Here is a 16,277-nt window from a genome sequence, read left to right as displayed (position 1 = left end):
CCCCAAAAACAACGAGCCAAATAAGAATTGAGAGACTAAAATGATGTCTGGACATGAGGAGCCGATGGCTGAGCCTGCAGAGATGCGGAGCCCCTCTCGCCCTGAGCAGGGAGTGGTTCCAACGCCGGGACTAGCCACCTGGGAAGGTCACAGGAGCAACATCTGACGGGGACCTCACGCCCTAAAGCTCCCACGAGGACTGGATCCCCCGGCTCTGCCCCTAGTGGACGGAGCTGTGCTTATCCTCCTCCTCTGAGTCGCCCTGGGAGACGCGACGGGGACTGCAGCCCTGCCAAGCCGCCCAATCCTGAGCTGATCACTTTTAATAAAGGCATTAAAAAGGAGAAGAAGTCTCCTGGCCCTGTTTATTTCATTCGGTGTTTGCTTTTCAACTCAACTGTGTTTGTCTAGCAAATATGCAAGCCAGGCTGGCAGGTTTGTTGGCATATGTGAAAACATCTTAGCTGCAGGAAGCCAAAAACACCAATACTTCCTTCTAAACAAGGGCAAAGTGAGAAGATGTATAGGAAATAATTTCCACTTACTAAGTTTCACTTGCATACCACCATCTGATGATGAAATCTTGAAATCCCAAGACTAAGAAAACCTCACTGAGAATGGAGGTCAGTGAGAGCTTTGGCTGTGATTCTAGCAGCTGGGCTTTTATCAGCAACTAACATGGTTCAATCAGCAGTCAAGAAGGCAAAGCAGAAATTGGTAGAAAATCCTTGCTGTTCTCTCATGCAGCCACTCACTTTTGATTTGTGGCTCCACAAAATATAAACCACTGCTGCTACCAGGTGAACAGAAGAACTACTGAGTTCAGGAAACAGAACTTGAGGCACCATAAAATGAAGCTGTCTTCTCCCAGGTGCTGTAGGGATCTGGACCTAAGAGATCAGCAAAATGATGAAATGAAAACCACTGACCACAAGAAAAAAAAATAGTGGATAAGACATTTCCCACTCTACTGAATCACAAAATATTTTATTAATTCTAACATCAGTTTCATCAGTCTAGCCCACAGAGACAAAATTTCAAAGGTGCTCACAAAAACCTTCTATCTACATGGGTAAGAAAGACCTTGGAAGAACATGTACACATGTATCTCCTAAAAGCAGAAACCCTCCCCCCACACCCAATCATATAAATAGGTATGCCAAAATGGCATGAGCTTATGCAGATTCAAAGGAAAGGCTGTACATTTTTTATAGAAAACATGAACAAAAGCAAAGAACAAAACACATACCAAACTAATCAAAACAGATGCCCAGAGTTCTGGGGGGAAAAAGGTTGACATTTTTTCATCCTTCTACACATAAGCATTCCTTCATCTGACAGGGAAAGAAACTCCTCTTATGAGCTGAAACCCTTCTAATCAACACGGTAATGCTGATGGTCGATGGCCAGACACGTTGCTACACACTCCTTGTCTGACCGGGCAAGGCAGATCCCACACACCAGGGCACAAACCATCCTGGACTGCTGCAGATACACCTCCTGTTTTCAGCAGGACCACATGCAGGGTTAACTCATCTAAAAGGAGCTCCCAGACAAAATGCAAGTTATACCTCAAAGACAATAATTTTTGTATTAATATTAGCTGAATTTCACAGAAATCAGTTGCAAAACTGTTTTAAAAATATTTTTTCCACGAATCATTTAAACTCTTAAATGTTAAGACTCATTTTCTCTAACTGTAATTTTCAAATTTTTACAAAGTAATTGTTGATATTATTATTTTGAAAGTTTTATGCACATTGAAAATCCACATAACGTTAAAGTTGGTTGTGGATTCTAGGATGCAGCCACATAGCTGGGCCCATATGAATCAAAACAGGTTTTCCCAAAGCATCACCTTTAAATATTGTTGCCTTCTGCCTTTAAGAAAGATGAGAAAATCCCCATTTTACTCCCAAACCATCTTAAGCATGATTAGAAACTTTTCAAGTGCCATGAACATCTAAAATTGTCAGATCAGTTAAGGTATGGTATTGTCAAGCATGTGCAATTTGTATGCAACTAGATTGTTATTTGTGCAAAACCATGCAGTCATACTCTGCCTTTATGTGTAAATCCACATTGTCTTCAGTAAGGGCTTTCTGGTAGTGACTTAGGGCAGAATATGGCCTACATTTACGTTCTTGGTATTTAAAAGACAAGAACAATTATTAACTACTATCTGTAAAAAATCCAACTTGAGAATGTTTTAGTAGAAAAATAAACATTTTAAGTTATTGGCAGATTAACATTAGTGCAATTTCTGTGACTGCCTTACTTCCACACAGCAGATTAAAAAAATGTCACATGTAAAGAACCTAAGACACTTCAGAAGCAGTTATGTAGCTGCCAAATAAAAAGGAGCAGATTCTGTGGCACTTTATGAAGCTCTCAGTACTTAGTGCCTTCTAAAGCTCCAGGAAACGAGATCCAAGGCTTGTCAACTAATTACAGTTCTTTCCATACAAAAATATATCACTTATGAGCTTTTCAAAAGGCTGACTAGAAAGAGCACATTATTTTGTATTCAGCTATATCCTAGACAACATCTGGATCAACTTTTTTCTTTGAAGAACCATTTTTGATAGTCCGAGTTGGTGCAAGGTTGTAGCAATGGTACTGGATTCCCATTGTAAGCGTTTGCCTCGGCTTGTAAGCACCTCTGGGTTTGTGGGTGAAACAAGGTACCATCCTACAAAAGATAGAAAAAAAGTTAGCTTTTCAGGTCTCAAAAATTGCAGACATACCACTGTATTTTGAAATAACAGAAATTGTTATGAACAAAAATTCGGTCAATATTTTTTTTGTGAGAAAAAGTTACAAAAAGGCAGCCAGATCTGTCTCTGCCAGGGTTCTGTGTGCTTTGTTATTGTAATCACGGGTCATTGTAGCTTATCACCCCTTTTGTATTAGTAAAGGCCCTGGCTGGGGTGGGGTGATGGCCCTTCCCCAAGGCTGTGTTCTCTTCCCAGCATAGGGAAGACACCTGAGAGGGTGGGGGGGGTTATGCAAAGTGACTCCAAGACCAGCATGCTTTTGGGACCCTGACTCCAAAATGCAACGAGAAAACCCTAAAAACAACGAGCCACCTAAGAGTTGAGAGACTAAAGTGATGTCCGGATGTGAGGAGCCAAGTGCTGAGCCTGCAGAGATGCTGAGTCCCTCTCGCCCTGACCATGAGAGTCGTCCCCGGCGGAGAGACCAAGCCGGATAAGAGAGAAGAGGCAACATCTGACGGGGACATCAAGCCCTTAAAAGCTCCCACGAGGACTGGATCCCCCGGCTCTGCCCCTAGTGGACGGAGCTGCACATATCCTCCTCCTCTGAGTCGCCCTGGGAGACGCGACGGGGACTGCAGCCTTGCCGAGCCGCCCAATCCTGAGCTGATCACTTTTAATAAAGGCATTATAAAGGAGAAGAAGTCTCCTGGCCCTTGTTTATTTCAGAAATCATTTGCAACAAATGAATATCCCACATATTCTTCGGTGGCGGCCATTTTGTGGCATGCCTTGGGATTGTGCGAGGAATGGATTTTGGGCAGTAAAGCAACCTTGAACATTTTTGGGTTCAGCAACTGGGAAAAAGGGATTGGAAGGAGGGATTGTGAGAAGGAGAAGCTTCTTTCTTCCAATGGGGTTGTGCAGTAAAGCCTAACTTGAGGATGTCTGAAACTTTATCAAAATATTCTGCTTTTAAACTTACATAACCTGACATCAGCATTGCTTTAGAGTGACTCATGAAGTGGCATCTCAGCCTGTAAAGGATGTGCTAACATTTGCTTTCATTGCCTTTTGTAACTGGACCACAATATGGCAGAAAAGAACTAAGCCAAGCACAAGCATTACCCCCAAATGTATCAATTTACTGCACATCTTGTGAGTAAAAGGTAAATATTGCTCGTTAAGCATAAATGTTGGAAATATTTTAGCAAGAAATTTTCCTGTCTCTTCATAGGGTATATTTTTGATGGAAAAAGTAAAAGTATCTAAGTATGCCCCTTTTCTGCACATGTGTATGGAGTTCACTTGCTTTGCTGAAAGGAAAGCTGCCTCAGAAGTGTAAGGTCTGACAGGCCTCCACAGTCAAATTCCCTAAAGAACACATTTTGAGACCTCAGGCCCTTTTTTTTTACATTTATCTCTAGATCAAGTCTCTCCTTCCAATCCAGGAGTGCTGTCAGCTAGGACAGCAAGCTGCAAAAGGGCAGTGTAGCAGCTGTGGAGGACTGCCCTGCTCTGAGGCCCTCCCCTTGGCCTGGGGGCAGCAATTCCCAAGGCCCCTGGCAGCTTTGAAAGGAAAATGCCAATGCCTTGTTTCTGTCAATAGCCCTGACTCCTGTGGAAGTCTGCTCCTTCCCCCATCAGGAATGTTGCACTTAACTGCATCCTGAGCTGCAGCTCTTGATGCCCAGCAGCATGCGCTTGCTCACAGACTTGCTGACAGATTCAGCTGCAGAATTACTTTCTTGCTTCCATCACAATAATTCAAGTTTTAGAGCGGATTAATCAGTATCCATCTCACTCATTTTGGACTCAGTGTCCGCAAGAACTCAATTCTTGCCAAGCTGCTGGGAAGGCTGTTCAAGTCTTTGATTATGCTCCATCCATAAGGACAGCTGCCTGACAGTACTATGCACAAAGCAAAAGAAATGTGGTGCTGACACCTCACCCATCACTCGCCTTGAAAGGTGGAGACTGGTGCTTTTGATTTAGTGCAGCAGCAGAAAAGGAACTGGAGCAGAGCAGTACGTTCAAATCACACACACACACACACACACACACAAAGTGATCATGAGAAAGAACATTTAAAGTAATTTCTAAAGTCTCAGATGATGAAATTATGGTTACAGTGGAAACAGATACATTCCATAATTTTTTTCAATTTTTTCATTTTTTTCAATTTGAAAAGTTCAGTTCTCTTGATTACTTCTTGAAGTGACTGAAGATCCTTCAATATACACCATCTTAGGGATTCATGCAATATGACTGAGCAATTTTGTTAAAAGATGACATTAAAAATGAAACATAATTTATAAAGTCAACCTTTTAAACATTTTTATTTAGTAATATCACTATGAGCTTCAGTCTGGACTAGATTTAGGGAACAGACAGTAACTTCCATCTTATTTTTTTAGAGTTTACCCTGCTACCTATCACTGCTGGTAGTATCGAAGTGTGACATTTGTCAGCCATGGAGCCTGTAGGGATTCGATGCATTATGCAGACACATTATGTAAATATACCATTTTGATATATTATGTGACCTTTTCCATTAGCCAAATAACAACACTCCAGAACCTGACCAAGGCCATCATTTTTCACCCAGCTTATTTTCTCTCAGGCATCCAGGGGCTTCTTTACGGATTCAAAACTACTAAACACAAACTTTTCTAATATCATGTAGGGGAAGCTGCTTAAAAGCAGGAAAGAGTGCAAAGTAATGGTGATGTGTCAAGTATTGGGGATAAATGAGAATATAAATATTGGGAAATAAGTCAATTAAAAGAGAGAAGTAGGCCAGCCATATGACTGGCTGGGACAGGGTTATATTGAAGCACCTCAATCTCAGGAGAAAACAGCAGGGGCGACATGCAAGAGAGAATGTTCCCAACCTCCTTGATGCTAACAAGGGTGCTTTCCTTCCTCTAATCTTCCTGTTCTTTATGACTGGAATGCTCTTTGCTCACTACCCTGTTTCTGTGTTCAGATGTTAAAAGCCAAGATAGCCTATTTCTCCCAGAGACCTGTGCCAGTGTTGTAGCATGTGTATGCAGTAAGATAAAAATTTCAAAAATTCAACAATTCTCCTTCCACCCACTCACAAAAAAGAGCAAACCCGAACCCAAGCAGGCACGCTTACCTCTCTGAAAATAAACTTCTGGTTTTCAGGAACACTGTGGGCATTTTCTTGACACAAGTACATCGTCAGGTAGTCAGTTCCTGAATCAACGGCTGCGCAGACTTCCGGCTGCCGCGTGTTGTAACGTATTTCATTGTGGGATGTGTACTCGAAAAACTACAAACCCAAGGGAAGAAACAAAGGACAGCAGTCATTTCACATGCACACAGAGAGTGTTTAGAAAGAAGCATATACTAAGAGACTATAATTAGGTTCACGAATAAAAGTTGCTGCTGTGAAGGGAAATTTTGTCAGAAATATTCAGGAGTCCTTAACTTCTACTGCTTACTATTTTACAGAAAATCAATCTCATCACAGCACTGCTTTATTCTTGTAGCACTTAAATGTGCTGGAAAACAGGCGTTCCAGTATTAAAGAATTTCCAAAATTCGACTGCAATATTTAACTTTCACATTCTAGGCCCCCCTTAAAAATTGGATAGAAAACAGTTTCTGGCCTGACATTATGCCTTCTTAATTCAGTCATCACAAAGTAATATCACTTTTAACTAAGGAGTTGCTCACTGCATTGTTCAAATGCAGTTTGGTCCAGGTTCATTTCCAGTTATAATGGCCATTTCCACCACTAGGGATGCATGGTGATGAGCATTTTGTTCTATAAAGTTTTAAGATATTATTTGAAGCAAAACAGGTACAGCTGCTTTTAAACATGAAAAAACTTCCTTAAAGACAATTTACTGTCTTTACTTGTTGCACGATATTCTACAGAAATGTTATGAACATGCTCTGAAACTCCTGGCTTCTGTAGCAGTTATGGTTGAAGACTTCCTTAAAATTGTATACTTATCATGAATATTTGCCAACTTTTGGACTTCATTAAAGAGTGGCAGAGTTGGACAGTTGTTTTTATTTAGCAAGCTTATAAAAAATTTAGATGACTATAGTGCACGGATGTGTGTTTAGATCTGATTTACATTACACTCAATAAAGTACAGGAGAGTTGTATAAACATCAGAAAATTGCTTATTACCCATAGTACAGCTGCATTAGCAGAGACCAATAAAAGGATGAGGGAGAGAAGGAATCCTCTTTTGTTTTGTTTCCCCTCTGGAGACTGTAAGGCTTTGTGAAGGGGGCTGTACTAATTCAGAAATGTTCATACTTGAACTTACCACAAAAACATCCTTAACAACCACCAGGGCTAATAACCTTGATGAGGAGTTGGAAGTGGAGTTTCAGTATAAACAGGACTGTGCTATTACAAAATCTTCAGCCATCCGTTTCCAAGTGTAAGAGCTCTGATCTGGACTACACTGATAATAGTTGTTTCATGAAATCTGCCCCTCCTATTGTCACAATCAGGAATTTCTCTGTCAAGGTGGCTGTCACACCCATACACTGACCAATGCTGCCCACTGCATCACCCTGTGGAGTCTCATGGGGGTTTTTTCCCAGCCATGATGCAAGTGACTGACCCCTGCCTTCCCCCCCGCCCCCCAGAATTCACCTATTTGCCACCATTCATTTGTGGTAAGCCACAAAGGGAAATGAGTGTTTTTGAGAAAGCCACATCAGGTTTGAAGTCTCCCTGCTGACATAAGACCTCAGAGACCATGATTTTCCCTTGAAACCTATTGCTAAGATCTGTTCCTACAATGTAGGTTGCACTATTTTTACATTTGCCATATGCAAAAAACAAAAAATCTCATCGACAACAAAAGTAAATTGTGTGAATATTGGTCCTGTTATTATTATTTACCCTAACAGGCAGCAGCTACTCCCTGGCCTTTAGGCTTTATTCCCAGGTTCAGTATCTGACTGACACATGGAAAACTCGCTACTTTGGGCACCACAGTGAGCTACAGAGACATACATTTTAATCCTATGGCTTGTGAATAAAGAAAAAGCCTCAGTTCTGCTCAGTTGTGTGTGGATGGACACTTTTTACAGCTGCCACTTTCACAAAGCCATATTTAGAGCCTTGCTCGTTAGGGGATGTATTAGATATAATAACTCTTTAGCAATTTGTATAAGTGAAAGCTTGCAAGCTGCTGACTGTACCAGATGTGCCAAGAATAAATAGAGCAGCTTCTAGATCAGAGCACTTCTTACTACTGATATCTTTCCTGAATGGTCTCTCAAGGACTTGCACCAGATTCCAAAGAAGAGCAAGTAAAATGGTTAATTTCTGGATAGCTTCAAGGAATGGGGTTATAGTACTAACAACCAAGCACTCCTGCCTTGTTGCCCAATGAACATAATCAGTTTATTACCCTACACTTCAAACTGAATAAATACTTCAGGCTTTGGGCTTTTCCAAGCTCTAGTAATACAGGAAATAAATATCTTCCTCCTCAAAAGGTAAAGCATTTTTTAGTTCTCTTTTCTTGCATTCTGTTAGCAGAAAGGAAGCATTTTCAAATTGATCCATGGCACAGTAACTAGTAGCCTTACTGCATTTCTTTCCTTCTGAGAATCAGTAGATTCCCTTAAGTGCTATTGGCGAACTTGATGAGGCCTTTTACCCGTTGTCTCTGGCTTCTGGACAATCTACAGGATATGTCTCAGCTGCATCAGTGTCTCTCTGGTACTGGGGCCAGCAGCAGATTTTGGCTACCTCACTGGACCCTGAAACATACTCTCATCCTTCTCTGTGCCTGGCTATTGTTGTTTTGTATGCAGGCAAAAGTTTGCACTTGATGGGTAGAACCAGCAGAGAGGTTACCAGGTCTGATACTCTTTTTTGCTGAAAACCCAAGGGCTTTCTAACTTCTTTGTTTCCCTCTCACTGTTATGTCAAATGTATCAGCTCTAAATGGGAATTCTGGGAAGAACACTGTCAGTCAGTGTGTTCCCATCCTCTTATCACATCAGGCTGATTTCTTGCCATCACACATTGCTGCCTCTGTACTGCTTCCCAGCCATACCCAGAAGGGCAAAGGGCTTCACTGGTGTTGAGTTTCAAAGCCTTTGATTCTCCTCTGTGGGGCAGATACTCCCACAAAACATAAGCAGCCTGAGGTACAAGCAATCAGTGCCCAGTGTTTTGTGTATTTCCTTCCTCTCTTATGGATACACTCAGCTTTTAATACTGCAGTGTTATCCTCCCTTTCTTGTGATAAGGATAATGCTAATTTAAAAAAAAAACCCCTCCAGTTAGTTTTCTTACACTCACACAAAAGAAGTAAAAGAAACCTTCTCAATTCGACCATGGATTCAAGAAGGAACAGAAACAAACTACCAGAAATTTTAGTTTTCTGAGAGTGATTTTATTCACTGAGATGTAAAAGAGGAGCAGGTGCTGGACCTTATAAATAACCAAGAGCACAGTGCTCTCTCCTCTCAGCACAGTGCACACAGATATTCAGAGGTCACCAAGTAGAGACTTGTTGCCAGTGAAAAGAGTTTTGAAGTTGTCCCCTACATAAACAGCCACCTGCCTGTAGTGTGGGACAGGGAACAGGAGCAAAGTTTGGAATAAGGGCTTGCTGCTAAAACTCTATATAGATAAAGAGTGGAGTGATGAGAACAAACTCACAGAAAAAAGGCAGGAAGAGTTTGGGATTAGGATGGTGGATTCCCTTCCAGGGGGCCAAAGAGAAGTTAAGGGCTGCCTGCTGTCAGTAAATATCTCTGAGATTCCGTTGTTGTTAAAACTAGAGGATGACCAAACCTTGCCACAATCATTTCATCAGCAGACAGCAATGGACATAAATGTGGAAGACTTGACTGTTTTGATTCTGACAGTGTCACCTGCCAAAGGATTCACACCACAAGGAACAGCCTGCTACCTTTTCAGTTTGTCAAGAAGGTGGTGGGATGGGAAAGAAATGGAGAGAAATGTCCTGCTGGTAGGTGTCACAGCTATTTGTGAGCCAGAAAAGGGAGCTGCAAGTCCAGCAACCCCAACTTCATTTCCCACCTCACTTGTGTTTCTACATCTTGTCTTATTTTAGTCTTCCTCTGTTCTCCCACACACAACTCTTCCTGCTGTCCACTTGTTCTCTTGCAACTACCTATCCCCCCTACTCATGTCCTCCTTTGCCAGCTGGTATCTCAGCTCCCACATTCAGTCACCATGCCCCTTTCCACTAAAATGTTCTCCAATGACTCTGCTTGGTCCACTCCCTGTCCTACTCTTCCCTGTGTCACACATGCCCTGCTCATCACCAGCTGCTCAACCTCTGTCACAAACTACTACTGCCTTTGTCACCTTGGCCCTTTCTGCCTGGCTCCTGCCAGCCCTCCCGTGCCTTTTGGCCCATTTTGCTAATCTTGTTTTACCCATTTCCTGTGTTTGGCCTTCCCTCCTCAGGCTCTGCAGTTCTCTTAAGTCATCTCATATTTTCCTTTATTGGTTTACATGGCAGTCAGGTGCTTTCTCCACTTCTCCATCCTCCTCCTGCCCGGGTGCCAGCAGAGGGAGCGGTTTGCACAGTTCCCAGAGTGTCGCTGCTCCCAGCCCGGCGCCTGCCACCACAGGTACATGGATGCACCACCAGCAGAGATGGAAGAGCATTAATAGCCAGTGATGTGATATCTTGCAGTAAATTCAGTTAATCTCTTAGGTTAATCTCCTAGTGCCAGCTAAACAAAGGATAACTGTTCTCTTTTGCTTTCACCTTTTATCTTATTTCTTTATTCTTTCTTGGGGAAAGAAATAAAATTTAAGCTAACTCTTTTTGCTCAGAGAAATGCAAAAAAAAAAAAATTGCAACCCCTCTCCTCTCTGTAATCTGAAATACAAGGAAAAATATATCTATAAATACCTTTGGCATGTTAGCATGTAATCCTCTACATTACTTGCTTCTTAATCTACAAAAGCTATCAAGTCACTTATAAGAAAGTGACTTGACTGGGTTATCTGATTATTAACTGCTCTATAGAGATCTACAGAAGTATTCTTAACTTCTGCAAGAATTTGAACTGAGGGAGTAAACAGGGTGAGGTGGGGCTTCGCATAATTGGCATGCATCTGTCAGTACTGAGATCCTTTGGCTTTTATGGTACAAGATTCTCCCCCTGCCTTCCTCTGCACCTTGACCTTAAGGACAGAAATATTATGAAACCTAAGACATAAAACAGACATGAGCTAATAAATAACACTAAATAATAGTTATAATAATTTAGGCAATAAACTTGCTATCAGCAGCAAATCTATTTCCTCTTAAGATCTGAGGTACATAGCTTTTTCTTTCCCCTTTCTCATGTAAAGTGCAATTCATATTAGAAGCCTTCTCCCCAATACAGATTTGTTCTACACTCCTTGAGCTTTTATGTTTGTTTTTTTAAGCAGAGTTCAGAACGATAGCAGATACTCTGCTTAACTGTCACATCTCTGTTTTTTTCCCAAACTTTGTTTTCCCTTTTTTCCTTTTTCCAAACAATCCTAACTGAATGTTTGGATTAATTTCACTAAAAAAGAACCTGAACAGTCAAGCCACCCAAGCTGTCACAGGGTTATGTACAAGAGGTCTCACAAGACCTTTGGTACTCAGCACTGATGAGACCATATCTCAAGTACTGTGTTTACTCTAATCGGAATTAGAAGCCAAAAATCAAGATAGGCAAGTACATGACCCACATCAAATATCAAACTTCAATTCTGGAAGATGGTCACTCAAAACTATGCAAAAACAGCCATTCTAGCCATTCACACAGTGCCCCACAACACTTTTACCAGGGCATTATGCAGAGAGGCTTATAGGTATCAAAACTAACAACTGCTGCACAAAGGTTCAGTCAACATGGAGAAAGAAAACAGCATTTTCATCAACAGAAGTTAAAAACAAGACAGCAAGAATGACAGCATTAAAGAGAGCCCCTGCTCTCCTGGACTGTGGAGCCCAAGGAGGGAGGACATTTCTGTAGAAGGACAGGAGAAGATGTGGCCAAAAACCTCTTGGGTAGTTAGACAAGCACCACGAGGAAGAGACATGATGCCAGACCCAGGTGGAACTAGGTGAGGTTTCCAATGTCATTAAGGGCTTTAGAGGCATGGACAGAGAGAAGCTCAGAGGGGTTTTGGAGTTGAGTGAACACTGGCCTGTGAGCACTATAGCTGCAGTGATGTGCCATTAACCCCTGCTAATGAGCTCTGTGGAAAGGCATAATAAAGGTGTGCATGAGTTCCCTGGGCTGGGTAGACACATCCTCAGAATGAAGAAAATCTGACCTGAAGAAACATCAAAATAAAAAGCATTTAGTGCAAGAATCAAAACTCAAACTAAGATCACCTTACTGCGGCAACATATTCTCTCAGCCCTACTGCAATGACTTTACCATACTTCCTTACATTACAACCCTAAATGTTAAGTCAAAATAAAAATAAAACATTATTCTTACCTGATTTTGTCCCATGCCATGGCATGGGTAGAGTATGACCCTCTGTCCGGTTACTTGATGTTCATTTGTAGGATTATAATCAAAGCAGAAGTTTTCCATTCCTCTATTCTTCAGCTAATCAAAACAAAAGAACATTTTAAAATATTAGTCTAAAGTAAGGAACATATTCTGTAGTCACTCTACACTCATCCTGCTGGGCTCTGAGATCCATCCCAAAGCTAGTACAAAGCAACGGGAATAAATCAAAAGCATGCAATGGTAACATCTCTCAGACTAATAAGAAATAAAACTGGATCATCTTGACTGAGCACTGAAGCAGCCAGACATGATGGCTTCCCCTAGGAATGACACTGTGTTCCAATGTATTTGCAAAGGAAGTGGGTAGAAACTATGAAAAAGTGTGTTGAAACCCAACAAGCCAGCAACTCATGCAGAACAAAAGAGTCTGCCATGCCTTTTTCCCCCAGGATCTACTTGTTCAATTTTCTTATGAAAAGATGACTACATACTTTTCTCAGTTTGTCAAATGGGAAATGTTAGGAGGATTTGTTCTCAAAAGGACTCCAGTACCCTCTTGAGGCAGAACAAGCAGACAGATTTTAGGATCAGAAATTTTGAAAGTGGGCAAAATATATCTTTGGAAAGAGATATTATTATGGTGTGATATTAAATGCTCTCGATACATGTTGCTGATCTCTACCTGACAGAAGAGGTACATAACTTCTACATAAAATTTTAAAATATTAAGTTAGCTAATTTTAAAAACAACAGGCTAGTTATCAAGGATCTGCATTTAAGTATTCAGGAGGCAAAAGTAACTGAAAATAAGTTAAACAAGCACATAACCACTGATTCCTGGTATCAGCAACATAACCAAATTTGAAAACACACAGAGCAGAATAGGTTCAGTAAACAAGAAGCTGAATGCCCCTGTTACTGAGTGTAATTATATCACAGACAAAAAGAATAGGCAGAGTAAATCTCAGAAGAGTTAGTTCAGCAAGGTGTAATTTCACTGTTCTTCCCTAGTCATGATAATCATATCCAGAGTTCTTAATGTGGAAAATGAGCGGACACACAGGGATTGCAGGCGGCTAGAACTAAACAAACAAGACAAACCCTGTGGGGCCTAAACCCACCACAGAGCAAACCACACAAGCTGGAAAATTAAATACTTGTGTTCTATATATGTTTGCTTTGCCAACTTCTACTTTTAGTGTTACCCAACATCTTCTTTCCACTGCCTTGTGCTCACTCCTGCATTAGACCACTGCAACCCTCCTTGAACAGTCAAAATAAAACATTTTGTTTACTTTCCTAATGGGAGCCAAGAATTACACTTAGAAAAACAGGAAAGAGACGTGTCTTACATAGACTATTTTTAACACTGCCATGGAACTACATAAACCAAACAATAAGCTTCTCACGTTTCTACATTCTACATCAGGAAATATCAACCTAAAAGTCATAACCACTTAAAATGGTAATTTTATCTCTACAATTGTTGTTGTCAGCAGCTGTCTTCAGGACCAGAGGGTCTCCCATTGGTAGGTTTAATAACATATGACTCTGCCTGACTGTCTACTGGCTCCAAGGGCAGAAAAGCCCACATCCATGGTGCCCTTCCAGGCAGCCCAATGACTTCCCTAGTGCTCTTTGCCATCAGCCCCTGGCACATGCTCAAGTGTGAGCTCCCTTTTGGGAAATTTTAAATAATCTGTTTGAAAATGTCCTGCATCACCAGAACTACAGTAACTCCCACATGCATGTTACTCAATGCCCAAATATACACAGCAAAAAGATATGTAAAAGCTTACTAAACTTAAGATTCATGTCAGATGGTTTGAAAATGAGGCTGTATTCTAGGGTGTTACCATGTATGTTCTCTCCTTTTTCGCTTTCATGCATAAATGAAATGTCAGCTTGTGATACATGCAGACATTTTTCTGCATGTACATGGTCCATGTTGTTCACCTGGTTCTTTTATTTTGTCAGACATTGGTAGATATTGGCTTCCTGATGAAATTTTGGCACAAGTATTCAAGACCTAATTAGTGGAAATAGTATATTCTAAGCTTTTAAATTACCTAATCTGAAATGACATAGAAAAATTTGAAAATCTGACTGCAGCACCATTTATTAAAAAACCCCAAAAAACAAAGACACACACTTGCCCTCTGTTCCAAGGCAGAAAAAAAGTATAAGAGAATTTGTGAAATATTTTTCTCTTGTTAAATGAAAATATACAGTTTAAGTATCTTTTATGTGCAAGAGTGCAAGAGCTCTATCAAAACAGTGATCACCCACTCATTTCTGAAGCTATGTTTATTCCCACATCCACCATAAACAAGTCATGCAATGAGAATAAAATTTTCTGTGTGACTTACCTTACTTCTTTTGCACAATGCTGCATTAGAGAAACAGAAGCAAGAAAAAATGTTGATCACCTTGCCATTAAAACACATTGTTCAGATCTAAAACCACGTACCCATGCAGGAGTATTGGCTGTGGTTTTTTACAGCATTTGCTTCTTATTGAATCATTGCCATTGAAACTACAGGTGTCACTCTATGTGCCATTTAGTTACCACTGTTTGGAGGCTGACATAGGTAATAAACACCAAGATATTCACCATAGACCTTAACCCTTACTGCTAGGAGATATTTAAATCTATTGTTTCCTAATATCTGGACGCTTGCATATAACTACACAATACAGCTGGCATTCTATGAATAAGTCTTAGTTTGATAAAGTGCATTGCAAACAAACCATCAACAACAGATTTCTGACATTAAAACTTCATTACATTAGTTGATAAGTACGGCCAATGGAGCCCTGCCAACCTTTCTCTACATCCACAAAATAGATCAGAATCCTCTTTATTCTGCCAGTGGCAGTGGAGCTGATCTATTAGTGAGATGGACAGATGATACTGTGGGATGCAGTAAGATATGAATTTGCAGCAAGCCAGACAGCTTCACTAGTACTGATCAAATATCAGCTTTTACCTCAAAGGTAATCCAAGCAGTCACAGGAAATTATTCTACTGAGTAAATGCTATTTTCATATCACCTGTTAACTTAAGGGCAATGCTGAAAAGGGCATACAAGACTGATGACTAAAACCCTCTGAAGGAAGGTGACACACTGCTGTTGGATTCATTGGCTCACCCCAGCAAGCCCAAATCCCCCTGGGAAGCTCAAAAACCTATAAGCATGTGGCTCAAGCAATGGCGTGTTCACTACCAAACACTTGAATTTCTTCCAGAAATCCCTTTTAAAAAGCCTCTGCCTAGCTTTCAAAGGCTTTTCAGAGCCAACCAAGTGGTGCATATTTTCCTGTGATTGACATAAACTCTCCAGGTCTAGTCAGTCCTAATCTTGGCTACCAAGTCAATGTCAAGTGGCAGCTCTACAAATTGGATTATAATGAAGTTTTAGAGGTATACCTTAGAGAAGGGACCCTGATAGCTCTGAGAACTTGAAGCACGAGTCATGCAATATCTTTGATTATGTAATTTAAAGCACATAGCTGTATTCTTCTGCAAGCCTGTCCAGACATATGTGTTCTTTAGATAATTTAAATAATTTTAAATTCTCTTTCATGTTGCAGCAAAACAAAATTCTTCAAAGTTTTAAAGGCATAGTTTAAAATCTTCCTTCCAATTTTTTTAGGATTATATCTAGTCTAAATAAAAAGAAAATTATGACTGAGGACTTGAAAAGGAAGATGAGATGGTCTTGGAGGAAAATAGGGAAGAAGCTGTCAAAAGAAAAATTCAAGTTTTTTGACTTCCCGACTGACTCAGTCAGAAACAGATGCCTTTAGTGATAGAAGGCAGAAAGAGAGACCAGATAGAAAGTCCCAGCACAAGACATCTATCAGCTTAGTTGCTTTACATTCAGCTGAAAAAAATATCAGCTAGAAACTGAGAACAAAGAAAAACTTACCATGTCAGAACATAGTATGGTCTCACCACCAAGTGATCAAACTTACAGAAAATTAGAGTAAAATCCTGATTTTTGTGTCACTGCTGATTTTAAAAGCAATCTTGATGCCAAACTTAAAGCCAAA

General features: G+C 40.6%; 1 protein-coding gene across 3 annotated transcripts in view; it reads right to left on the bottom strand.

Moving 5' to 3' along the window:
• GALNT12 (polypeptide N-acetylgalactosaminyltransferase 12) overlaps positions 1-16,277 on the bottom strand; it is a 58,372-nt gene that overhangs the window by 9,306 nt on the left and 32,789 nt on the right. Inside the window, exons 8-11 of one of the 3 annotated variants that reach the window (XR_012581604.1) lie at positions 12,204-12,317; positions 5,860-6,015; positions 1,250-2,692; positions 756-890 (exon numbers count right to left, since the gene is read on the bottom strand). Coding sequence is in view for 1 of the 3 variants with exons in the window: in XM_074546943.1 (XP_074403044.1) it covers positions 2,555-2,692; positions 5,860-6,015; positions 12,204-12,317 (408 nt within the window). In the remaining 2 variants the exon portion in view is untranslated. Of the gene's footprint in view, positions 1-548; positions 891-1,005; positions 2,693-5,859; positions 6,016-12,203; positions 12,318-16,277 lie in introns of those variants that run through there. The other 2 variants (XR_012581603.1, XM_074546943.1) reach the window with 2 other exon arrangements.

Source organism: Zonotrichia albicollis, chromosome 1, assembly GCF_047830755.1.
Source record: "Zonotrichia albicollis isolate bZonAlb1 chromosome 1, bZonAlb1.hap1, whole genome shotgun sequence".
NCBI classification, from domain to species: Eukaryota; Metazoa; Chordata; class Aves; order Passeriformes; family Passerellidae; genus Zonotrichia; species Zonotrichia albicollis.
Note: the sequence above shows the minus strand (reverse complement) of the source record. Positions and strands in the feature narration are given on the sequence as shown.